The sequence below is a fragment of the Oryctolagus cuniculus genome, chromosome 4 (genome assembly GCF_051225735.1).
Source record: "Oryctolagus cuniculus isolate XC-2025 breed Fujian yellow rabbit chromosome 4, ASM5122573v1, whole genome shotgun sequence".
Classification (NCBI taxonomy): Eukaryota; Metazoa; Chordata; class Mammalia; order Lagomorpha; family Leporidae; genus Oryctolagus; species Oryctolagus cuniculus.
Window position 1 is genome coordinate 148,507,401 of NC_142870.1, and position 25,553 is coordinate 148,532,953.

Here is a 25,553-nt window from a genome sequence, read left to right on the forward strand (position 1 = left end):
AAATAAAACATTTCAGGAAAATCTTGTATCAATTCAGCTACACAAAAAATAATAATATAGGCATATAATAACAATGATTTTTATTTCTTCACAACAATCTGAAAGCAGACATTACAAATTATAATAAAAATACATTTTCTGTTTCAGAAAGGTTGCTAGGTCTATTGGTCTAAAGCCAAACTGTTGGACATTGTAGCCACTAGCTATATATGACTATGGAAACTGCAAATGTGTGGCTCACCGTGATTGAGATGTATTGTTAGGGTAAAAAGCCAATCAGATTTTAAATATTTAGTATTAAAAAGCCCATGATACACCCCACGAACAATTTTTAAATAAGAAATAAACATTGAAGCAATATTTTGGATGCATTAAGCTAGTTAATTTTCATTACAATTCATTTCATGTATTTACTTTTTAAAAATGTGACTGTTAGAATTTTAAAATCACATACAAAGGGATTTGAAAAGGCTCATGGAAAAATGAGTGAAAAGAGAAGTTTACTTTAGTTCAAAAAAACTTTGCAATGCACACACAGTATTTTCAACATGTATTTTCCATGACCACTTTGATGATTTCACATATGGCTTCCATCTGTCGTTCACGTTTTGTTTCTGTTAGACAGCCCTGTTTTAGAGCACCAAAACGCCATACTCTTCTGGCATTGTTCAAAGAGGGTTCACACTTGGCTTGTACTTACCCAGAACCTCCTTGGCTGTGCAGAAAGAATCACCTCAAAGCATTAGAGCAACACAGTAAGAAAAGGAAGTTGGGAGGATAGGGAACAGCACTGAATTCAGGGAGCAGAAATGCCAGGTCCAACATTAAGAAATTGCTGGTTGAATGATTTCTAGTAAAATATTTTTTAGTGTTTGCGCTCTTCTAAAGCACGAACTATTTTTTGTACAGATTGTTTTAATACATTCTTTATACAATGTCATTTTGAGCAAGGTATATCCCACTGGCAACTCCTAGCTGGTTTTCCCTGAATAAATATTGCTGATTTGTTATATGAGGGAATGCCCCTCCACTGACGTGATAATTACTGCTTTATTCTAATCCCATTTAAGAGTCTCCATGATGGTTCACATGCAAGGAATACATTTCAGAGCAGAGGTGATTTCAGCTCTCCAAGTTATCTTTCAGATAATATTTATGATCACAGCAACCAGGCTGATCCTAACTGATCCATATGAAAAAGTCACTTTTATTAGCAGAGAGAAGTTACACATTCTCTTGTTGAAGTTGGGTGATTAGCTTATTCCCTGGGAAACATAGTACATTTGTGCTTTCTCCCTTATCACTAAAGATCATTTGTTGCTTGTGATTATTCATTCTGCCACAAAGTATGAAAAGCAATTATAGCATTTGTCAACAGAGTAGCTCTGTGGAAGGCAGAGGAAATAGCTAAGTTGGGACTGAAGACTCTCTTTATAATAATCAGAATAGATGACAGAAGGAAAAAGAATGGGAATGTAAAAAAATCCCTCAGAATCAGTAAAAAGTAGAGGTTCTTTTAGTCACTGAGAGTTTCAAAAGGTCGTATTGGGACAAGGTTGTGAAAGCTTCTACTTTTATATTTTACCAATGATTAAGGTGTTTGGCCATTGTTAGAGCCAAACACCTTAATCATCACATTAAGGACAGACAATTTAACATCTGGACCAGTAATTAGCTAGTAGTAAATCCTCTATCAATGTTTGTTGAATAAATGAGAAAATTCATGACCTATATTTCTATTTGAAAGCCACATCATTTATTAGCATAAGATGCTGTGGTGTAAGTGTTATGGCTATTTTATCAAGACAGCCCTTTGTCTTTTGTTCTTGCCACTATAGATCACTATGGATGATCTTTCCTTTCCCAAGCCAAAAATGTGGCCACTGCTTGCAGGTTGTTTTTTTTGTTTGTTTGTTTTTCCTGTTTTGCTTTGTTTTTTGTTGTCTACATGGCTTTTGTGCTGCAGCAAGAAGCAGAAGTTACCAGACTGCAGAAAATAAGTCCTTTGTGACTTGTTTGCAATTGGTAAGGCTCAGTGAGAATTTTGCAGGAAGTAAGAGTAAAGGAGGTAAGAGCTTGGAGTTGAACAGGTGTTAGCTGTGACACTCAAAGGCAGAAGAAGATTCCTGAGACTGAGAGATGGGGTGGGGTTTGGATGGTAGGGAGATTTTGCTGGGCACAGATCCCAACACTGCATGTGAGCATCACCTCAGGCAGGGACTGAGGAATATGGCAGACATGGCCTCTGCCTATCTTCAAAAGACAACATGAGCATGGACAGTGAGCTCACTAGAGATCAGTGTGGACAAAGACCTGTAGGGCACTTGGCTGAATTCTCCCACCAAGTACCTTATGGGACCTTTAGTAAAACCTGAGGAAGCGGAGAACCTTACCAATAAGTGAGATGAATTTCTCACCAACTAGATGGTTTCACAGTTCAGAGCAGAATAAAATTTCTTCAGAGCAAACTTCATTGTAGTGCAATGGCATCATTCATGAAAGTACTTGCTTGGGCAATGACCCATCCATAGCATAAAATGAAAAAAATAAAAAAATACAAGAACTAGATGTGACTTCCATGTTAATCTGGTTCAGACTCCTCTTTTTCAGCTTAGGACACCAAGGCTTAGGATAGAAAAAAACTTGTTCTGAGTGGTTGAATCACAGCCAGTGCGGAGCTGGGGCAGTGGGTCATCAGTTCACTTTTCTATCTCATCATTTACAAAACACAGATATATTTTTGGAAGTTAAAATACATTATTATTTCATCATGGCCATACATTTCACCTATCAGAATAAAATCTTATAATTTTAAAATGAAATAAAAAAGTTAAAAAAATAAAAAAACACTAGATTGTATAAAAATCCACCATCAAAAAGGAATCATGGCTCCATGGATTTCCAGTACTCTTCATTATAGAAACTGGGGGAAGATGACCTGAGCTGCACCTAAACCTGCTGACATTACAGTTACTGAGAATTCAAAGCTCTTTGAAGGCATCTTTTTTTAATTTTTTTTTTATTTTTTGACAGGCAGAGTGGACAGTGAGAGAGAGAGACAGAGAGAAAGGTCTTCCTTTGCCATTGGTTCACCCTCCAATGGCCGCCGTGGCTGGCGCGCTGCAGTTGGTACACCACGCTGATTCAATGGCAGGAGCCAGGTGCTTATCCTGGTCTCCCATGGGGTGCAGGGCCCAAGCACTTGGGCCATCCTCCACTGCACTCCCTGGCCACAGCAGAGAGCTGGCCTGGAAGAGGGGCAACCGGGACAGAATCTGGCGCCCCAACTGGGACTAGAACCCGGTGTGCTGGCGCCACAAGGCGGAGGATTAGCCTAGTGAGCCGCGGCGCCGGCCTTTGAAGGCATCTTAAATATAGATATATGTATGTGTGAGTGTTAGGCACACCCATAGGAGTCTGTTAGTCATCAAAAACTGCATAGGTATTGCTTCTCAGGTGTGTGCGTGTGTGTGTGTGTGTGTGTGTGTGTGTGTATTAAACCTACCTAATAGCTAAAGATAAAGTTTATCATTTCTGATTGGGTCTCACTTCTTAATAAGAAATAAGTATAACACTACTTCTAGTCCAACTTTATCATTTATCCAGTCTTGTTTAATCTGTGTATTTTCCTACCTTCTTACCCTTTGCTCTTTGCAAGCAAAAGGATGATTGAAATTTGGCTTCTCATTTCTCTCCAGTCACCTGTGCCAGAGAATACAACTGTCCTTTGCAGAAGAGCTTCTTTCTGGCCAAATGAGAAGCCTGCACCACCACTCAGTGATGGGAGGACTCAAGTAACCTGTCAGTCCAGCAACTGTCCCAGGGTGGCTGATTTCAGACCTTGCTATTGGAGGGTCCAAAAGGAAGGGTGTGAGCAGGGTGGTGCCCACATGGCAATAGACTGTCCTTTGAAAGTTGCATCACTGAGAAAGGCTGTATCACAGGGCACTGACCCGGTTTCCCTCTTGTTTGGCATTCTGTTCAGATGTTGCGATAGGAGTCTCTCTGCCAGCAGGGCCCATGGCGGATGAGGATAAACAGCAGCACCACTAGGATACCAGACACCACGCAAAAGGCAACAGCAAGGATGACCTTTAGAACTGTGGGAAAACAGAAAATGTATTAATGTAAAATGAATGCATTAGGAAAATATGAATTTCATATCATATCAGTGTTGACTTCTGCCTTCATTGTAAACATAAAAGGCATTTCTGAAGGAGCCTTGAAATCAGCACAGGGCTGTGAAAAGGACTCAGGATTAGGAGTGAGGAGATGATCTAGATTCCAGTTCCAAGTGCCTTTCAACCTTTTCCTCAGCTCCCACTATAAAGGGAAAATAACTGAGTGAAATATTTCTAAGGACCTCTTCTAGCCCTAACTTTATGCATTCTTCTATAGCTAAATTACCAATTGTCCATGCCCACAGGTCAAAGGAAATTCTGAATATTGAACTGTAATCAACCGGATGTAAAAGCAATGGAATCTTTGTACTTTTGAATTTGATTTTCAGCTGAATATGTTTCAGAGTGAAAATCTTGAACACATATATGTTTATTTACACATATCCTTGATGCTTGGTGAGATAAAAAGATGATACAAGGGCACTTCAAAAAATTTATAGAAAAATGGAATTAAAAGATGTTTATTGTGGCTGGTGCTGTGGTGTAGTAGGCTAAGCCTCCTCCTGAGGCACCAGCAACCCATATGGGCACTGGTTCATGCCCTGGCTGCTCCTCTTCTAATCCAGCTCTCTGCTAATAGCCTGGGAAGGCAGTAGAAAATGGCCCAAGTGCTTGGACCTCTATACCCACATGCGAGACCAGGAAGAAGCTCTTCCTTTTTTCTTTTTCTTTTTCTTTTTTTTTTTTTTTTTTTGACAGGCAGAGTGGACAGTGAGAGAGACAGAGAGAAAGGTCTTCCTTTGCCGTTGGTTCACCCTCCAATGGCCACCGTGGCTGGCGCGCTGCGGCCAGCACACCGTGCTGATCCGATGGCAGGAGCCAGGTACTTATCCTGGTCTCCCAATGCGGGTGCAGGGCCCAAGCACTTGGGCCATCCTCCACTGCCTTCCCAGGCCACAGCAGAGAGCTGGCCTGGAAGAGGGGCAACCGGGACAGAATCTGGCACCCTGACCGGGACTAGAACCTGGTGTGCCGGCACCGCGGCTCAACAGGCTAATCCTCCGCCTAGCGGCGCCAGCACACAGGAGGAAGCTCTTGACTCCAGGCTTTGGATCTGCCCAGCTCCAGCTTTGGCAGCCATTTGGGGAATGAATCAGCAGAAGAAAGACCTCTCTCTGTGTCTCTCCCTCTTTCTGTCTGTAACTCTTCCTCTCAAATAAATAAAAAAAAAGATCCTTAAAAAAAGATGTTTGTTTTGAAGCAGAAAAAAATTTTTGAAATCCATTCATAGTTTTATCATAGTACATATTTTCCATGAATTTTTGATGAATCCTAACTTGGTGGTCATTTAGTTTGAAACACTAATTCATTATTTCATTTGGAAAGTTACTCTCAACATGCACACACCCTAGACAACTTATAGTATACACAAAGTGTTTATACCATCTCTAAATATATGTCTCCTCATCATACAAATATGGGGTTACTTTTTGGCTTAAGAAATGAAAAAGCAAACAATTCTAATCCCATCAGGTCTTTCTATGGAAACTTAGTGCTCCACAGAACACAGCTGGAAATCACTGATGTAGTCTGATCTTATTGTAGACATGAGGAAAATAAGAAGCTAAGAGATCAGATAATGCAGTTAAGGAAAAGCAATAGTAATGGACTTGGATAGTTGGGATATTATGATTTTAAAAGCCATATTTTAACTAATGACTTCCAAATTTAATTTTTCAGCCCTTAACTCTCTCCTAAGCTTACAATTCTTATATCCATCTATGTACTTGACAGAAGGTGGTCCTCTCTTATCTCTGGTTTCATTTTCTATAGTTTTAGTTAGTTATTTGTGGTCAACTGTTGCCTGAAAGTATTAAATGGAAATTTCCAGTAATAATTCATAAGTTTTAAATTGCTCTGAATAGCATGGTAAAATCTTGAGCCATCCCATTCCCATCCCATCTGGGATATTAATTATCACTTCATTTAGCATATCCATGCTGTACATGCTACATGCCCATTATTCATTTAGTAATTATCTAGGTTATCAGATTGATTGCTGTGGTATATGTTTGTGCTCAAGGAATCTTTGTTTTATTTAATAATGGCTCCAAAGCATGAGAATAGTGACACTAGCAATTTAGATATGGCAAAGAGAATTCATAAATTGGTTCTTTTATGTAAAAATGGTGAAAGCACAATAGGATTTTGAGACAGAGCAGGGGAGAGTCCATTCACATAATTTTTTATTTTATTTTATTATTGGTTATTGTTGTTTGTCTTTTACTGTACCCTTTTATAAATTAAACTTTATAATTGGTATGTATGCATTAGGAAAAACATAGTGTGTGTATAGACATATATGTGTATACACACACACACACACACACACACACATATAGTTCAATACATCCATGATTTTAGGCATCCATCATATCCTCCATAGAAAAGGGGGGACTCCTGTATTCCCCTCGACACCTAATGAACATTTCCAACTCAACTAGTCCAAACCTGGTGTCTCTATCACTCCTTCCTCCTTCCCCACACCATATTTGCTTTTCCCACAGCCTTCCTCATCTCGGTTAATGAAAACTCCCTTTTTCTGCTAGCTCAAAACAAAACTTGTAGTCTTGCTTGACTCACTATTTCTTTGACATCCTATACCTGCTCTGTAAGGAATTCCTGCTTGTTCTACCAAAAATATATCCAGACAATAATGACTTCTTTTCTCTGCCACCACCCTTCTGTGAACCAGGATCATGACAATGGCCTTCTGCCTTGTTCAAGACAAATGTCTAGCCTTTCTACATTGCCATCTGTTTTCAACACAGCAACCAAATAATTTTAAGTCAAATTATGCCATCCCTTCACTTAAAGCAAAGTCTAGAATAGATACTCATCTCAATCAGAATAATCACTGGAGTCCTAATAATGACAGTTTATGAGACTCCATATAATCTGGCCTCCATTCACCACTTGGATTTCCTCTCTGGCTACTCTCTCTTCACCTACTCTCTGGCCTTAAGTCCTTTCTGCTGTTTTTCAAATGCACCAGCATACTTCCCTTTAGTGTTTTTGCTGTTATGGCTATTGCCATTTCATGAATAGTCTTCCCTTAGATCCCTGGATTAGGTCCCTTCCTTCCTGTCTTTGCTTAAACCTCATCTTTGCAGTGAATCCTCATCATTTAAAAACACAACTTGCATACCCCCTCCCTTCTACCCCAACCCAACCTTTGTGACTTCATCTTCCAAACCACGTATTTATTACCTGACTGCTAATAGAATGTAAGCTTCATAAAGGCAGGAACTCTTATTTCTTTTGTTCATAAATGTATTCCAGGCACTCAAAACAGTACCTGGCACATAGCAAGTACTAATAAATATTTGTAGAAAAAAATAATGACTCAGAAACCATAGGTTCCCAATTCTTTGTTTAATGTTTTATCTCATGATGCCAGAATGCTTCTTTGATTCACAAGAAGATGAATACTAATAAAGTTAGACCTTCCTGGATAGTGCCATTAGAATAGCAGATGGAGTTAATATCAATTAAATCAGAGTGAAGAAGGAAATCAAGGACTAAAAGGGAATCAGCAAGGAAGGCAGATACTAGTGATTATCCAACCCTTACTTTCATGGTTGGCTTTCTGCATTTATAAACATATTTTCAGTTGTTTATATTGGCTATGTTGTCTTCTAGTCCCATGGAATTTGCTTCCCACCTTTCCCTTCCTGCTTTCCTTCCTAGACATGCACTGGGCACATGTCAGTGCCAGGCAGGCTGTGCTAACTGCTGAGGTTCTGTGATCTCTGCTTTTGAGGAGCTCCAAGTATAGTATAGGAGAATCAGACAGAAAATTATGCAATGATATGATAAATACCTAAGGAAGGCATAAAAGAGATACTGTCAGAACAGAGTGAAAGTTTCAGTCAACAGAATGCATTCTATTTGGAATGGAATGAGTTCAGAAAATCTTCTGAGATTAGAGCTGGCCGTGAGGTGAGTAGGATTTTGCCATGAGACTGAAGGAGTCCACAAAGGCATGTTTGGGAAATAAGGAGAAATAATATGTTTCCTGGTGCATAGACTCAGGCAGGGGAGAACAGATGCTGAAACTGGGACATGGTTTTTAGGTTTCTGGATTTCTAGAAATTATCACAATTATTAAACACAGAAGTGACAATGCTTAATCTGAGTTTACAAAGACTAACTAGAAAAAATAGGATGGTGGCATAATAATAGGTCTGATAGAGAACTACTGAGATATCATGGATAATCTATGGAGGGATCAAAACTAGAATTATTGTCCTGGGAATGCAGGAGAGGGAATTCAAGAGACTCCTGCCATGATATGGAGAGGTTCTGTGACAGACTAAATATGCTGGCAAAGGAGAGCTACAGTCCAGGCAACCCTATCAGTTCTTGACTGAATGGCTGAGAAGACAATTGACACTCAGACACAAAGAAGACAAGTTTGGAGTAGAAGAGAGAACAAATTTTGTTTCAAATGTGAGGTTGAGATGAGTTTTTATCCTGATAGAGATGATCAGTAGGAAACTGGAGAAATCAAGTCTAGAATTCTACACTAAGAGGTGGAAAGAGAGATTGCAGAAGAAGACAGAGGCTTGGTATCCTGACTCCTGATGAGTGTGGAAGGAGGAAACCAAGGACAGGGCCCTGGGAATGATCATTTATGGGCTAGTAGAAGGGATTCATCCAAGAGAAACTGGCCAAGGAGACCTGGAACAAATAAGACTTAGAGCATATATGCTCTCTCTCCATTTTTAAATTATATGCTTCCTGGTACTACAAAAGATAGAATAGTGACCTAAAAGCTGAGCAAGAGTGGTCAATTCTATTTTACTGAGTTTAGGTCTACTGCAAGGAATGAGTACAAAGATGCTCCACTATGTGGGAACACAGAAGTTGCTACTTTTTTGAAAACCATGCTGGTGATAGGTACCAAAAGCCTATTCTTTTTGTCATTAACCCTCAAGTCCAAAGCTACCTTACTTTCTTTTACCTTTTGAATAAGTTTGCTTTCTCTTTCCCTCACCCTGATCCTTAGATTTTTGCCACAGCCTCCTATTTTCCCTATCTTCAGTCTCATTCCTCTCCATTCCATTCTCCCCATTGAAACTGAAGGACTGGGGCTGGTGCGGTGGCGCAGTGGGTTAACGTCCTGGCCTGAAGTGCCGGCATTCCATATGGGTGCAGGTTCAAGACCCGGCTGCTCCACTTCCAATCCAGCTCTCTGCTATGGCCTGGAGTGGAAGATGGCCCCAGGCATTGGATGGAAGACTTCTCTCTCTCTCTGCCTCTCCTCTCTCTGTGTAACTCTCACTTTCAAATAAATAAATAAATCTTAAAAAAAAAAAGAAACTGAAAGAACTTCCTAAGACAACTAGCCAGTGACAGTGTCAATCCTCTGCCTAAATCTTTCAATGACTAGAACTACTCAACTTGGTCAACAGAAGATTCAATGCCTCCCCACAGGCTCAGCCCTCCATATGCTCACTGAACTTTCCCATTTCTAAAATGCTCTAGGCTATTCCAGGCTATTTCTAGCCTCCTGGCCTTTATACTTACATTTATATATAAATATATATTTATATATTTATAATTATATTTATAAGTATATATTTATACTTATATTTTTCATCCATAACATTCTCCTCTCCATTCATCCCTATTCACCAAGCTCATTTTTTTTCTCTTTCAGGTTTTGTTTTTAACATTCCTCTTCTAAAAAGCCTTCTCTGATTCCTTCACTTAGGCTAATGCCTCTTATTATCTGTGTGTCCTTCAACATAGTACTCTGCATAGTTTACTGGCAGGGTTTAATTGTTTATCTCCTGTCTTCATTGGTTGTTCTGTCCTTCTTGTCCCAATGTCTACAAGATGCTGGGGACAATCTTGTCTGTTGCTGTTTCTTCAGCAGATTTGGCGGCTGCTACAGAGGCACACATTAAGTACACAACAGGCACTCAATAAATATTCAGTGTTTACTAAATATGCACAAACTTGGCGCCATCAATTGTACTTTTGGATTTGCCCTACTGGAATGGTTCACAAGTCAATGTGGGATGGAAAGGGTCTATGATATGGTAGAAATGTGTTATTGGAAGAGTTTGAATTCTGACCCTGTTACTTGTGGCACATTGTTCTCTGAGCTCTAGTTTTCTTTCCTGTAAAATGGGGAATGCTTCACAAGGAAAGGAAAAGAGGCCACTGAATTGATCATTTTCAAAAGGGAAGAGCAACAAAAGAAATGAGGGAAAAGTGGGTGTAATTTCATAGAATAGTTAGGGGATGAGAAGGAGATGAGGAAATAGAGTATAACTCATTAGTGGAAAATTAGGATTGAAGAGGGTGAAATGGAACAAGCATGTGCAAGTCTTTTGATGAGAGAATATTCAGGTATTTTCACAGGAAAGAAGGAGTTGATGCAGAGGAAGAAAGGGAAGCTAATGAGATCTACTGGAGTTCTGAGGCAGTAGTGGGGATGGGACCCCATGTGCAGTGAGAAGAATCAGTCTACTTAAGAGGGACACGATTTCCTGAGAAACAGCAGCAAAGGAAGGTTCAAGCTACTAGAATATTTTGAGGCAGTGTCTAAGAGCTATCAATGATTATTTTGCCTAAAAGAATAAAAAGACAAAATGGAAACAGAAGTTTGGGAAAAAATAAAATGGCCTTCCAAGGGAGAGTAGGAAAAGAGTTTAGTAGTGGTAAATACCTTTAACAAGCTGTGCTGAAAGCCATAGCTGGGGCTGGAATAGAAATTCTAACATTTGTAGTTCGAAATGAAGATGACAGGCTTGGACTTCTGTTATCTGCTGCTCTGCTTGGCAGATCAGAATGGAAAATGCAAATGACTGATTTGATTGAGGGTTGATTATTGGTGTGGTGGGCAGGGTAAGGGATAGGGCATCATTATGATGATCAGAAATGCCTAGGTTGAGGACAGGAATGGGAGTGAGAAGTGACATGGTACATTACAAAGCAAGTCCCCAGTGTCTTTAATGAATAAGGATTTAGCACTTAGGAAACTAAAGATAATGGCAATAGGATAAAAAAAAAGTTTATCAAACAGATGGCCTCATCTCTGAGGGAGAAGGGATAATGGAAGAGACACTATCAAACAGGCACTTCACAGCAAGAAGGAACAAGAGAATGTCCAGGTTACTACACAGAAAACAGAGCCCAAACAACACAGGCATGCTTGATTTGCATGTGTACACAGCCAGTGACTGATCTTCACCATGTAGTCACTTTTCAGGCTCCTTTATTGCTTTTCTCTCCCATTTATGGACCAACTGATATTCAGGCTTCTGACATCTGGGCAAAGCCATGAGGAAGTCAGGCTAGATATGGAGGGCTGAACATTTATTCAATTAGCAAGTACTAACTGAAAGCATCAGGTTCTTGGTACTGTCTACTGGCTGAAAAATTCAAAGACGAAAAAGGCATAAATCCTGCCTTTAAAGAACTCATAGTTGGATCTTGAATCACATGTATATGTACTATAGATTCTCAGCTTTACCAATATAATGTGGGAAGCTGGAGCTTTGCACAACTAAATTTGCTTCCTGTAAAATAACTGGAGGTGAACATTGAGGCAGAGCGGGAAGCACTAGTGAAGAAACTGATTATTAGTAAAGTGTTGGAATTAAAGAAACATTTAAAAAAATAGTTTTATTATTTTCAGGTAGTATAGCCTGGAACTTAGACTTACCATGAATTTTCTTGCAAAGGCTGTTTAATTTAATTGATTGGATCTGGCTTACTGGGTCTGCTAGACTCACTGAAAATATTGCTTATAGGTTTGGATAGAATTTCATGGGTGGAAATACCCTAACGAGTAGGGTTGCCAGGCATCCTGTACATATGGGGCATATCTTATATATAAAAATTCAGCCGTAAGAGCTATTTGTAAAATTTATCTGGACATCCTTTCCTTTTGTTTGTGAAATTTGGTGGCCCCTATAAGGCACCAGCTCTGTCTGCTCTGCAGTCTCTCTGCTAAGGGAGGAAGCTGACCGGCCAAAGGGCGTTCTGTGTCTCAGCACGTTCTCAATGCTGAACAACAATCTGCATTCTGAAAACTTCACCGTTGCCCCTGGTATCACTCTTTAGGACAACACTGATCAACTCTAGAAGGTTTTCTTTTCCTTAAAGAAGTTCAAATATTGAACTCACCTTGTTGGAAGCTACCACGTGTTTTACCCTCCTAACAAACTTTGCATGAGCTAAAAGGGGCAGTGTGCTGGAAACCTGAATCAAAAAAGATCTGATCTGTAGCATTTGCTGATTTCCATAGTGAAAAGACTCCTGCCAATGTCACACTCCAAGGTGAAGTTGCTGAATTCCCACTATGAGATCTATGTGAGTGGCTGCAGCGCATCAAGTCTACGTTTTCTTCTTACCTACATATTTTGGTGATTACATAGACTTCCCTTGTACTTGGATATTGAGTTGTTGATAATAGAGTTTTGAGGACAAGAATTCTGCTAAGACACTACAGATAGATTTGACAAGAGGTGGTGTGGCTGATGGTGGGGAATGAAGGAGAGCTGGGGTGATACACAGAGTCTGGGTTAGTGGACTTTAGTGCTAATGAAGATAGAGCAGAATGTTCAGGGAGGAGAGGTGATTAATATGTGCAGTAATCGAGCAAATATTGATGGAGTACCAATGCCGGCCTGGCACAGGAAGCCCAGGAATTGAGGACAGGTAGTAGAGAGAACAAAACAGACATAATTCTTGCTCTTGTGGAGCTGACGTTTTATCCAATTAGAAATGGCCCCTTGAATGAAACTGTGGCAAAGTCTTTGGATCCTGAATTTTCTAATGAATGGCTTCAAGCTTCTGACAGATGCCATTCTAGTTCCTGTGGTATTAACTCAAGAGCTCCAATCAAATGGATTGTCAACCTGCAGAAAACCTCCCCTGATCTTCCTGATCTCCAATCAGAGTAACCTTTGCTCCCACAGCAAACCATGGCATGGTCAGACATAACCCCTGTCATTCTGTGCAATAGATATCATTTACTTCCCTAGTACACTGTGAGCTTCCAAGTTCTATCTTTAAATAGACCAGACAGACACATCTACAGTTGGTCTTTTAGCAGAAATAGTCAAGTCCAAACTGCATTTTCATGTAGGAATGTCTGTTGAAGCCAACCCAATTATTTTCCTTTGTATTACTATTTTAAAAGAAAAACAAAACAAAAACAGGGCCCCCGAAATCTGCCTGCAGGATTTTTATTCTAATTAAACACACACACACGCTTTTCAAAGTTTGTTGTGAAAAATAATGATTTTGGACTTCCTAGTAACGCTTTAATTCTCTATGTGACAGTTGAAGAAGGTTACACACATAGAAAAGGACCTTGAGGACAAACATTTACTTGGGAAAGAAAGGACACAAAGAGGCAAATCAGTTGATGTCTTGGGTCAGTCATGCTGCAAGCAACCCGAAGAGGCAATGGATTTGCTCTAGATTCTGGCAACCAGGAGACAGCATCTCTAGAAAACATCTCTTTTCCACGATGGTGAGTTAGCACAGTGTTCTCAGACGTGTTGCACCTGAAAACCTACAGGACTCTGAGGGGTATCATTTGAGCATGATTTCTGCTTGGACAGTGAGCACTGCAGCAGGCCTGTGGGTTAGCTAGTGTTCTCAGAAGATGCCAGCATTGAAGCCTTCCCTAGATTCTCTTTATCCTCTGAACAGATTTTCACAACCACATTCCCAACATTTCAATGAGTCTTGAACTTGGAAGCACAGAAAATCTTCTTATATTTCTAATTTTTTTCTGGTTCAATATACAACATCGTACTTCCTCCCTGAAATCAACTTCAGGTTCAACATCTCCTACCAGCAGAGCTTTAAGAGAAATTCCAACATGCAGGACTCTCCTCTCTGCTGGGCTATGCCTGAACATATTGCTCTAATCAGATTATTTATTTGCCATGATGTGTAGTCTTCAAGGGTAACTGACCAAATCACACACATCAAAGCTTTCTAAAAGCTTGATTTTAGTGTCTTTAAGGGAATATGAATGTTGCAGGTCAAAGGATACAAAGAGGCTTTTCTCTTTCAGCTGTGATGCCCAATATTCATATGTTTTAAAATAAACACAGTAACAGGTAGTACCAGGTTCCCAGCATAGAAAGCTTTTCCACAAATCTCCTTTGTACCTCAACCTTGAGAGAAGGCTGGAGATAATGAATGAGTTCGTCCTTTGTCCTTTAGCCTAGGCTTAAAGTTTTTCCCTTGCTCCTACCCTAGATTGTGGGTTTTGTTTGCAATCTGGTCCACTGCAGACCTTTAAAGAACAGCCTCATCTAATCTTGCTCAAGTAAAATATGGAGATCCTTAAGCAAGAAGTCCTGTGGGACCAATCACAGCTCTTGATAGCCCCCATGAACTTTGACCTAAGTTTAATTTTGCATTATATTTTGGCACTGATGATCTTTTCCATGAACACTGAAAAAAAAATAACCTAAATCCCAAAATTGAGTAAGGTTTATGGCAAGTGGGAGGCAGGGTCAGGTGGAGAGGTAGTAGTTGCCTGAGGTTGGGGGTTCTTGAAACATACAATTGTCACCTAAAACCCATTTCCTTCTAAGCTGGAGGCAATGGCTAAAGTGCATTCCCGAGCATCTGCATGAGATGCTGTGCCCTTTCTCTAGAGCTCTGTGTGCAGACTAATCCGAAAGGTCCTCAGTACCTTGGTGGCTGCTTGTGACCATACACTCCGCGGACCAGTCTTGAGGGATCACAGGGGCAACCAGCTCAGCAAATTTCTCCAGGGGGCAGCTTGTAGTACAGCCTGGCAGCGTGAGGGGATGAGGCTCGTGCTGTGTCTCGTTCCGATAGTACATCTCCACCAGGTACTCCCTGGCAGGGGAAAGCAGAGGAGAGGGCTCCATGAGTTCTGGGTTGTGGAACTCTGAAGGATCGCTTTTCACCTGAACAGCAATATGTCAGTTGAAGGACTAGTGGAAGAACATCTGGGGATGATGAGGTTTTAGCCAGTTTATGTGTGGGAATCAGAGGTGGGCAAGCAGGGCAGTCTGGAGGGTGGAAATGTTGATGAACTGGGCCATATGAGGTGGGGATTAGGATGTTAATCAGAGGAGGAGGCAAGAAGCAGGATAGGACTCTGGACATGACTCTGATAAACAAAGTGTAGGTTTCCTCAGCTTATTGTCTCCCTTCCATGTGCCTCATTGCCCTCTCCTTCCTTCTCTTCCATTCTCTTTCAGTCTTTCCCCTAATGTATCCCTCCCTCCTCAACTAGGGCATAACCATAGAATTAAAAAATGTATAGCATGTGTGCTTGAATATATGCAAGGCTTTATAAAAATTATCTCTTGGAAGGAAGGGGTGGCAACAATATTAAGGAGGGCTTTCCCAATACTTTATTTAAAAAAAAAAAAAGTAATATTTGGAGAAGGTCCAACGGCTTAAACCAAACTCGGTAGTATGAGTGGCTTATGGATGTTAGTTGCAAATCAAATAGGCAAGAGAGAAATTTTGGGCCAGTATTGTAGCATAGTGGGTTAGGCTGCTGCCTGCAATGCTGGCATCCCATATGGGTACCGGTTTTCCTGGCAGCTCCCCTTGCAGTCCAGCTCTCTGCTAGTAGCCTGGGAGGTCAGTGGTAGATGGCTCAAGTGCTTGGGCCCCTGCTACCCATGTGGGAGACCTGTAGGAAGCTCCTGGCTCCTGACTTCAGACCAGCCCAGCTCTATACTTTGCAGCCATTGGGAAGTGAACTGGCAGATGGAGGATCTCTCTCTCTCTCTCTAACTCTGCCTTTCAAATAACTTTTTTTTTTAAGGAAGAGAAATTTAAGTAGGATTTAGTGATCCAGCTTAGGGTAGTAATCTCACAATTGCAACTTTTGGATATTATAAATACACCTTTAACTTTTTTTTCAATTTTATTTAAAAATTGTTTTAACAGGGCCAGCAAGTTAAGCGACTGCCTGTGAAGCTGGCATCACATATGAGCACTGGTTCAGTTTGAATCCTGGCCGCTCTGCTTCTGATCTTGCTGCCTGCTAATAAGCCTGGGAAAGCAGTGGAAGACAGCCCAAGTCCAGGGCCCCTACCACCCACAGAAGAGATCTGGATGGAGTTCTGGACCAGCCCTGGTTGTTGCAGCCATTTGGAGAGTGAACTAGCAGATGGAATATCTCTCTGACACCCTATACCCCACCCCTTCTCTCTAATTCTGTCTTCCGAGTAAATAAATAAATATTAAAAAATCATTTTAACAAATAAAAATTGTACATAGTTATGGGGTACTATGCAATATTTCATTACATGTGTACATGTGTAATAGCCAATCATAGTAAATATTATTTACCTCCTCAAACATTTAACATTTATGTATGTTGAAAACATCTAAAACCATATATTTCTGCTTTTTTAAATAGAGAAATATACAGTTCACTATCATTATCTGTAGATATTCTACTGTACCACAGAATCCAGAACTTCTTAATCTTTTCTAACTGTAATCTACTCTTTTTTTAAGATTTATTTATTTATTTGAAAGTCAGAGTTACACAGAGAGAGGAGAGGCAGAGAGAGAGAGGTCTTCCATCTGCTGGTTCACTCCCCAACTGGCAACAACGGTTGGAGATGTGCTGATCCGAAGCCAGGAGCCAGGAGCTTCTTCCAGGTCTCCTACGCTGGTGCAGGATCCCAAGGACTTGGGCCATCCTGCACTGTTTTCCCAGGCCATAGCAGAAAGCTGGACGGGAAGTAGAGCAGCCAGGACTAGAACCAGCGCCCATATGGGATGCCAGTGCCTCAGTCCAGGGCATTAACCCACTGGGCCACAGCGCTGGCCCCTAATTTACTCTTAGTACCTGTTAATCAATCTTTCTCCATCTGTTCTTCCCCTCTCCCTCCCTAGCCTCTGGTAACTACCATTATATTTTTAACTCCCATGATACCACCTTTTTTTTTGTTTGTTTCCACACACGTATAGATTACACAATACTTGTCTTTCTGTGCATGGTTTATTTCACGTAACCTAATCACCTCTAGTTCCATCCATGTTGTTTTGAATGACAAGATTTTGTTCCTTTTATGGCTGAGTAGTATTCCATTTTGTATATGTACCACATTTTTAAAAATCCATTCATCAATGGATGGACACTTAGGTTGTTCATTTTTTGGCTACTATGAATACTGCTGCAATAAACATTGAGGATGTCTCTTCAATGGACTGACTTCATTTCTACTGATTTTATATATATATCAAGTAGTGGGACTGCTGCATCATATGGGAGTCATACATTTTTTGAGGCACCACCATACAGTTTTCTGCAATGGCTATACTAATCTTGTCTTACAAAAGTGTGAAAGGGTTCCCTTTTTTCCACATCCTCGCTAGCCTTTGTTATCTTTTGTCTTTTTTTTTTTTTTAAAGATTTACTTGTATATTTGAAAGGCAGAATTACAGAGAGGCAGAGAGAGAGAGAGAGAGAGAGAGAGAGAGAGAGAGAGAGAAGACAAAGAGAGAGAGAATCTTCTACCTGCTGGTTCACTCCCCAAATGACCACAATGGCCGGAGCTGGGCTGGTCCATTCCTGGCACATCAGCAGGGAGCCAGATTGGAAGTGGAGCAGCCAGGACTGGAACCAATGCCCATTTGGGATGCCAACACTGCAGGCAGTGGCTTTACCCACTACACCACGGTGAGGGCCTCAGTATTTGTCTCTTGATAATAACCTTCTAACTGGAGAGGGGTGATATCCCATTATGGTTTGGATTTGTATTTCCCTGACAGTATGTTGATCATTTTTTTCATGTACCTGTTGGGCATTTATGTGTCTTCCTTTGAGAAATATCTGTTTACATCTACTGCCCATTTTTAATTGGATTTTTGTTGTTAATTAGCTGTTTGAGTTTCTTATATGTTCTGGATATTAATCCCTTATCAGATATTTAGTTTCTAAATATTTTCTCCAGTTCTTTAGGTTGCTTCTTTACCCTGTTGCTTGTTTCCTGAGCTGTGCAGAAGCTCTTTAATTTGATGAAATCCTGAGAGTATTTCAGGCATGGAAAGCCAAGACACTCTGGCAAAACAAACAAACAAACAAACATCTAAATGAAAGATCTCTGTGAGCGAGATCCCAGTGGAAAGAACAGGTCTTCAAAGAAGGAGGTACCTTTCTCTGAAGGGAGGAGAGAACCTCCACTTTGACTATGACCTTGTCTAAACAAGATAAGAGTCGGAGAACTCAAGGGGCTTCCATAGCCTTGGAAACTCATGACTGGAGCATGGGGAGATTACTGAGGCCATAGACAGGAGTGTCAATTTGTAAAGTCAACAACAGGAGTCACTGTGCACTTACTCCTCATGTAGGATCTCTGTCCTTAATGTGCTGTACATTGAGACTTAATGCTATAACGAGTACTCAAACAGTATATTTCACTTTGTGTTTCTATGGGGGTGCAAACTGTTGAAAGCTTTACTTAATGTATACTAAACTGATCTTCTGTAAAAAAAAAAAAAGAAGAAGAAGAAGACGAAGAAATTATCAATTCCCAACTTGACTCTCACTGGGATTAAACATGACAATAGGTCTGATCTGATCTGATTTCATCATCATTTAAAAAATCATCTATTATTTTTCACTTTATGTTTCTGTGTGGGAGCAAACTGTTGAAATCTTTACTTAATGTATGCTAAACTGATCTTCTGTATATAAAGAGAATTGAAAATGAAAAAAAAAATTTGATGAAATCCCATTTTTGCTTTTGTTTTCTATGCTTTGGGGGTCTGATGCAAAAAATGCTTGCCCACTCCCATGTCCTGAATCTAAACAAGCCTTTTAAAACTTCACTTTAAAAATACATATAAGCATAGTAACTGCATATGCTCACTTATAAGATATGCTTCTGGGGACGGCACTGTGGCACAGTAGGTTAATCCTCCACCTGCTGCGCCAGCATCCCATGTGGGCCCTGGTTCTAGTCCCAGCTGCTCCTTTTCCAATCCAGCTCTCTGCTGTGGCCTGGGAAAGCAGTAGAAGATGGCCCAGTTGCTTGGGTCCCTGCACCCACGTGGGAGACTGGGAGGAGGCACCTGGCTCCTGGCTTCGGATCAGCTGTTGTAGCCATTTGGGGAGTGAACCGACAGATGGAAGACCTTTCTCTGTTTCTCCCTCTCACTGTCTGTAACTCTACCTCTCAAATAAATAAATAAAAATTTTTTTTAAAAAAGATACGCTTTTAAGAACTTCCCTGATACTATATAGATGAGTATTTATATCTTGGGATAACTTTACTAGTGGCAGTATCTTTTATCTCAAGATGATAGAACCTAAATGACAGTAATCCATCAAAACTCAGGATTCTCTTTCCATAGAATAGAATTATGGCTCAGAAGTGACTACATTTCTCAAACACCCTTGCACCTGAGTAAGACCAAGGGACTAATTTCAGCCCATGCAGGGGTGGGGGACCTTTTCTATTTACCAAGGGCCATTTGAATATTTATAACATCATTCACAGGCCACACACAATTATCAACTTAAAAATCGGCCTGCTATAGACTTACTGAATTTCAAGTCCCATCTGTGGTTGCCTTGGTAGGGCCAGACAAATGATTCTGCAGATCTTATATCGGCCATGGACTAGATGGTCCCCATCCCTGCTAAGTACAGAGATGACATCTGGCCCTTTTGGGTTGAGGTGGTTAATGAGCAGTTGTTTTCTCCACCCTCTCATTCCATTCTATAAGCTGCTGCAGGTGAGCACAGCAGTCATGAAACTGTAACTCTAAGACAGGGAACCCGAGGTGCCCTGAACCACCGCACCATGGGACACTTGCACTGACTACAGCCCAGGAACACCGCACTGCCTGTTGCTCAGGAATGCTGCCCTGAATGTTACTGGAAATGCTGCACTGGATTCTTAGACAAGTGATAAATTAAGTTCTATTGGGTTAAACCTCTGAGAATTTAAGATTTGTTTGTCCAGAAACCAAATTTTCCCTTATCATTTCCTTATTAGTTTTACAGAACTCAAGACTAGATCCCATAGTGAAGACACAAGTTAAAGATGCATACCAAGAGTTTAGAAAAATAGTTTAATAAAATGTAAAAATAGTAAAAAAGCTCTTTCACCTTATTGAATTATTTTATGTAGAATATGATTCTAAATTTCTATACTTGGCTAAAGCTTAAATCTTTTAAACATATTGAGTTGCTGTATCTGCAGTCTTATTAGTTTATATATTTGAGATAGTTGAAAATCTAAAATTTCTCTCCCTCTCCTTATTTTCTCATAAGGAAAATTCGAGATCACTTTAAATGTCAAGGTGACCTAATAAGCAGACATACACAGTATTTATTAACTTGCTTCCTTCTTGTTCCTAATGTAAAAGCAATAAACTTTAACCTTTGATATTTCTCTGGAGTGCCAATTAAAAATTCCTAGTACCACAGCAAGCTGGACCTGTGCATGACCCTTGGTTAAATTTTTTCTGCATGTCAACATCACTTGGTTGAACAAGATACCTTACACTTGATTCATGACATGGCTTTACTCAAGGCAGTCAGAGAAGGTGATAAAGTGGGAGAAGATGCAGTCTATTCAGGACCACTAGGGTACAGACACCAGACAGGAGAGAGGTCCAAATTGTCAGGGGATTCTCTTGCCTTTGGGATTCAGGCTGGATTTGCCAACTGTGCACCCAGAGCTGGCCTTCCAAAGGGCAGACTTGTGCAGGGCTTGTTATTTGGGGAGGATTTTGTGTCTCATCCCCATTTTCTGCCATGTTGGCTGGTCTCCATTTTGTGGGTGCTGACTCTCCCACCTGTAGCTACCTAACAGCAAGGTGAGCCAGGGCGAAATTTTTATTCTACTTCACTATGCCTGGCATCCCATGAGAGGCTCAAGAAATCTCTACCCTTCTATAACTATACATGACTCCCTCTCCTTATAATCAATGAGGTCTCAACAAACTCAGGGACCAGAAACTTACATTCAGGACTACAAGATGTGCAAAATGAAGTACAGGGCCCCTTGATAAAAAAGTATTTAGAAATTGAAAATGGTGGCAATGGATCTTTAAAACAAGCCTGAGCTACTTTGAGCATCAGGCCCAGTTTGATGGCCCCATCAGGCTGGTCCTGTTCACAGCTGCTGTGAACACCTGGAGTGGAAAGCAAAAGACCAGAGCACTTTAAAAAGTTCACAGAATTTGGAATGAAAAGATAAGTTCATTTTTGTGCCAAACGTGTTGAAATTCATGCATACAATGGGCCTTCAAAAAATTAGTGAGAAATGCATTTTATGAGAAAACTATGAATGGATTTTAATGTTTCAGTCAGGTCTACCTAAGCCCTGGTCAGCCAGGAGGCTGACATCAGGTGGCAGAGAGGCAAACATGGGTCAGAAATTGTGCTTTAAGAATCTTCACTGGTGGATATGGATCACCAGAGCTACAGAGATATGTTAGAAGTCTTTAATTGGAAGAATATGGTTATGAGGCTACCATCAAGATAATTTGTTTTTCTCTTGGTGACTTCTATCAAACTGTGTTTTCCAAAGAACAATAAAATGTCTGCATACTTCCCAGAATCCATGGTGTTTCTAAGCAGTGTAATTGCTGTCACTTTGTATACTCTCAAGTACACTGTTTCCTAATAAGAGTCCTCGGGACAACAAAGGAAAAAGAGCCTTGACTAGCTAAGATGCTGCTACCACCATCTTCCCTCTGATAAGAAAACCAAACAGTCACCCCAGCCCTTAAGCCAAGATAACAACAGTAACTCATAACGCAAGGTCCAGGGATGCAGATTTGGAAAAGCATTTCTCAGACACGTACCCATTATCAAGGTGTAGCTCCATGAAGTGGCAAGAAGCATAGGGAGGAAGTCGGCCATTGTAGACATCTAGCGCCATCTGTAGGCCACTCACAGTAGTGTCATGCTGCAGAGATTTGAAGCAAATTATTATCTTTTACCTCTGGTTCAGCTTCCCATTCAACAAATATTAAGCACTTGTAAAGCAGCTTCTGACTCAATTAATTTTCCCATACACTCAGTGAGTTCATGAGTAGAGAGTGAAAGAACTAATTTTGGTTAAGCATCTGCTGTGTGCTAGGCAACGAGAGTTACATGCACATCATTTTTCACATTTAAAAGATGAAGGGGGCAGGCACTGTGGTGCAGCAGTTAACACTACCACTTAGGATGCCCACATCCCATATCAGAGTGCTAGTATGAGTCCTGGTTATTCTATTTTCCAACCAGCTTCCTGTTAATGTGCCTGGGAGACACCAGATGATGGCCAAGTACTTGGGTCCCTGCCATCTACGTGGGAGACTTGGGTGGAGTTAGGAGGTTTTGGCTTCAGCTTCACCCAGCCCTGAATGTTATGGGCATTAGAGGTATGACCAGTGGATGGGAGATTCTCTCTCACCCCCACCCCTGCCTTGATACCCAGAGATATTAAGTAATGTTCTTGTTGTCATATAAATCTCAAATGGAAGAACATGAATTTGAATCAATCTTATGATTTTAAATACTGTGGCTTTTCTCATTATAGCATCTTTTCAGTTTGTTTCATTGATTTTCATCAAATTTTAAAATATTTTGGAATATATTAATGCTAGATTATATTTTCCTATAAAAGAGTATCATCTGTGATCTTAAAGTTGTGGGGGGCACATGAAGTTATATTCAAGAAGGATAAAATGTAAAGAAGTAGAGAGTATAGCATATAAATAATTGTAAAGTTAAATGTTTGCCTCAGAGTGGCTAGAAGGTATATGTAGAATTGTTTTCAGCTCCAGTCTTACCACTGATTATATAATTTGAATCATCTGACTTCCATATTCAAAAATAGGCATTCTGGGGCCGGTGCAGTGATGCAGTAGGTGTAAGGCCCAGCTTGTAGGGCTGATATCCCATATGTGTGCCGGTTTGAGTATTGGCAGCTCCACTTCTGATTCAGCTCCCTGCTAATGTGCTTGGGAAAGCAGTAGAGGATGGCCCAAGTCTTTGGGCCCTTGTACCCATATGACTTTTCTCCAGAATAACTACTGCTGAGAAAGCCTTTGCCATGAGACAGTGAGGGGAGAAGGGTCAGCGTGCAGGGGTCTGTTTCCTTGCCCATTCCATACTCCGTAGGGGCTTTTTTTTTTTTCCAGACAAAATATACTTTAATTTCTTGGGAATCAGCTATTGGAAAAAATTATAACTAAATACAAATGTCTAAGTTCACTTAGGGCTTCTGCATAGACTACCTTTTCTTAAACTGGACTTACAATGGTGGTTTTCTTGTTTTCCTTCCATTAAATTTAAATTTTTCATCCTGCCCAGTGGTTCACAGCACTGGCTTCAGAGTTATATCATCTGGCAGCATTTAGAAGACCCTGATTCAGGCGTCATGCCCTGGGATCCTGGTTTAATTGGTCCGTAGTGGAGTACAGGAATCACATTTGTGAAGGGCTCCTCCGATGCTCTTAATGTGCAGCCATGTTTGAAAACCATTGAACGAGGCCTTCTCTTGGAGGCTTGTGAAGTGATGAAATCAGCACTGGGCTGGTGGGACAAGGATACTGCACGGAGCACACAGACACCTGTGTTCCTTCCTCACCTCCAGATGCCTGCTCTGTGTGTTGTGCCACTGGGAATCAGCTGAGTTGGTCTGTGGTTGTACAGATTCTGCGACAGAAATTCTGAGCTGGGATCTGAAAGAGTCATTTGCCTTTTCTGCTGGAAGAGCCTGTACAGTGTAAGTCAGGAGGTATCGTCCGGCAGGATTTACAGCAAAGAGACATTGCTGTAAATGTAATGTAATGTAAATGTAATGTAAACTAGGGACATTGAAGTCCCTAGTTGTGGTTACCTGATGCCTACCTACACCATTCACCTCTCTGAAGCTTAGCTACTTCTTCTTTTTTTTTTTTTTTAACTTTTATTTAATGAATATAAATTTCCAAAGTACGGCTTATGGATTACAATGGCTTCCCCCCCATAACGTCCCTCCCACCCGCAACCCTCCCCTCTCCCACTCCCTCTCCCCTTCCATTCACATCAAGATTCATTTTCGATTCTCTTTATCTACAGAAGATCAGTTTAGCATACATTAAGTAAAGATTTCAACAGTTTGCTCCCACACAGAAACATAAAGTGAAAAATAATAGATGATTTTTTAAATGATGATGAAATCAGATCAGACCTATTGTCATGTTTAATCCCAGTGAGAGTCAAGTTGGGAATTGATAATTTCTTCTTCTTTTTTTTTTTTTTACAGAAGATCAGTTTAGTATACATTAAGTAAAGCTTTCAACAGTTTGCACCCGTGGGGGCTCTTTTAATACATATCACATTCTCAGATTCTCCCCCAGCAGTGTCTTCCCCTGACTCTGCCCTCGGATGTAAGTCTTCTCCAGGTTTCTGTTTTCTTTCTACCCCGAAATGTAGCTCCAACTTTGAGTTTCAGTTCTCTTTCTCTTTCAGCCTCTTTACTCTCTGGAGTTCTTGGTAGGAACACCCCTGTGGCTTCCCAGACCCATTATGGAAGCAGTGCTTTCACCTGGCCCCAGACCACTTCCCTTATGACTCCTCCCTTCTTCCCAACATTGAGACCTGACCACCTGCCTTCATCTGTGGCTTCACCTACCACACCACCACCCTCCACTCACATTCCAGTTCATCACTGAGATACGTACACTCAGTCTTCCCAGCAACCTAGTTATTTTTCCCCTCTTTTGTTCCTCACCTAGTTTTAGACCTCATCCCCATTTTTCTAGACTATTAGAAAAGCTTTGAGCACTATATTCTGTTTTCATTCTACAAGAGGGTTAATTTTGGAAATACGGTTCCTGTCCTGTCACTCCTGCCCACCTTCCCTACACAAACACCTTCAAGTCATTCTTTGCTTTGCTACTCTCATATCAGGAAGCACATCAGACATGAGGGCCTTTAAGCCGCCTTCCCACTCAGACATCCTGAGCCTGTGGTAGGACCGTTTATAATGATAGAGACGTTCCATATCTGCCTGGCCAACTCAGTAACCACTGCCATCTGTGGCTCTTGGGCCTTGAAATGTGGTTAGTGCAAATGAGTCGCTTAGGTTTTCATTCTCTTTCATTATAATTTATTTAAATCACAATAGTTGCATGCAGCCATTGGGTTACTTACTGGGCAGCACAATTAACCTCTACTAACTGGGTACTAACTCCTCCACATAATGTTCCTGGCCTTCTACTGCTATCCAAATCACTCCCTTCATGTGCCCTACACACTGGTGAGAAACCACATGCTGGACCTGCATGATGTGTCACCTAGTCCAGGAGGCCTTCCTGTTCCTCATTCCCACCCTCCTGGGGCAGAGGGAATGACTGCTTCTTCTGAGGCACCAAAGCACTTGCTTGTAT

At 40.8% G+C, this 25,553-nt stretch overlaps 1 protein-coding gene and 1 long non-coding RNA gene across 3 annotated transcripts in view; one reads left to right on the top strand and one right to left on the bottom strand.

The window, feature by feature from the left end:
• LOC149127167 (uncharacterized) overlaps positions 1-25,553 on the top strand; it is a 93,408-nt gene that overhangs the window by 37,824 nt on the left and 30,031 nt on the right. Inside the window, exon 3 of one of the 2 annotated variants that reach the window (XR_016233301.1) lies at positions 16,104-16,426. The exons of the other annotated variant lie outside the window; for it this stretch is intronic. This is a non-coding gene — a long non-coding RNA (uncharacterized LOC149127167). Of the gene's footprint in view, positions 1-16,103; positions 16,427-25,553 lie in introns of those variants that run through there. 2 annotated transcript variants of the gene reach the window in all.
• Positions 64-25,553, bottom strand: part of ACP3 (acid phosphatase 3) — a 58,878-nt gene continuing 33,388 nt past the window's right edge. Inside the window, exons 9-11 of the mRNA XM_002722062.6 lie at positions 21,993-22,096; positions 14,863-15,032; positions 64-4,100 (exon numbers count right to left, since the gene is read on the bottom strand). Coding sequence (XP_002722108.4) covers positions 3,982-4,100; positions 14,863-15,032; positions 21,993-22,096 — 393 coding nt within the window. The 3' untranslated portion in view covers positions 64-3,981. The remainder of the gene's footprint in view (positions 4,101-14,862; positions 15,033-21,992; positions 22,097-25,553) is intronic.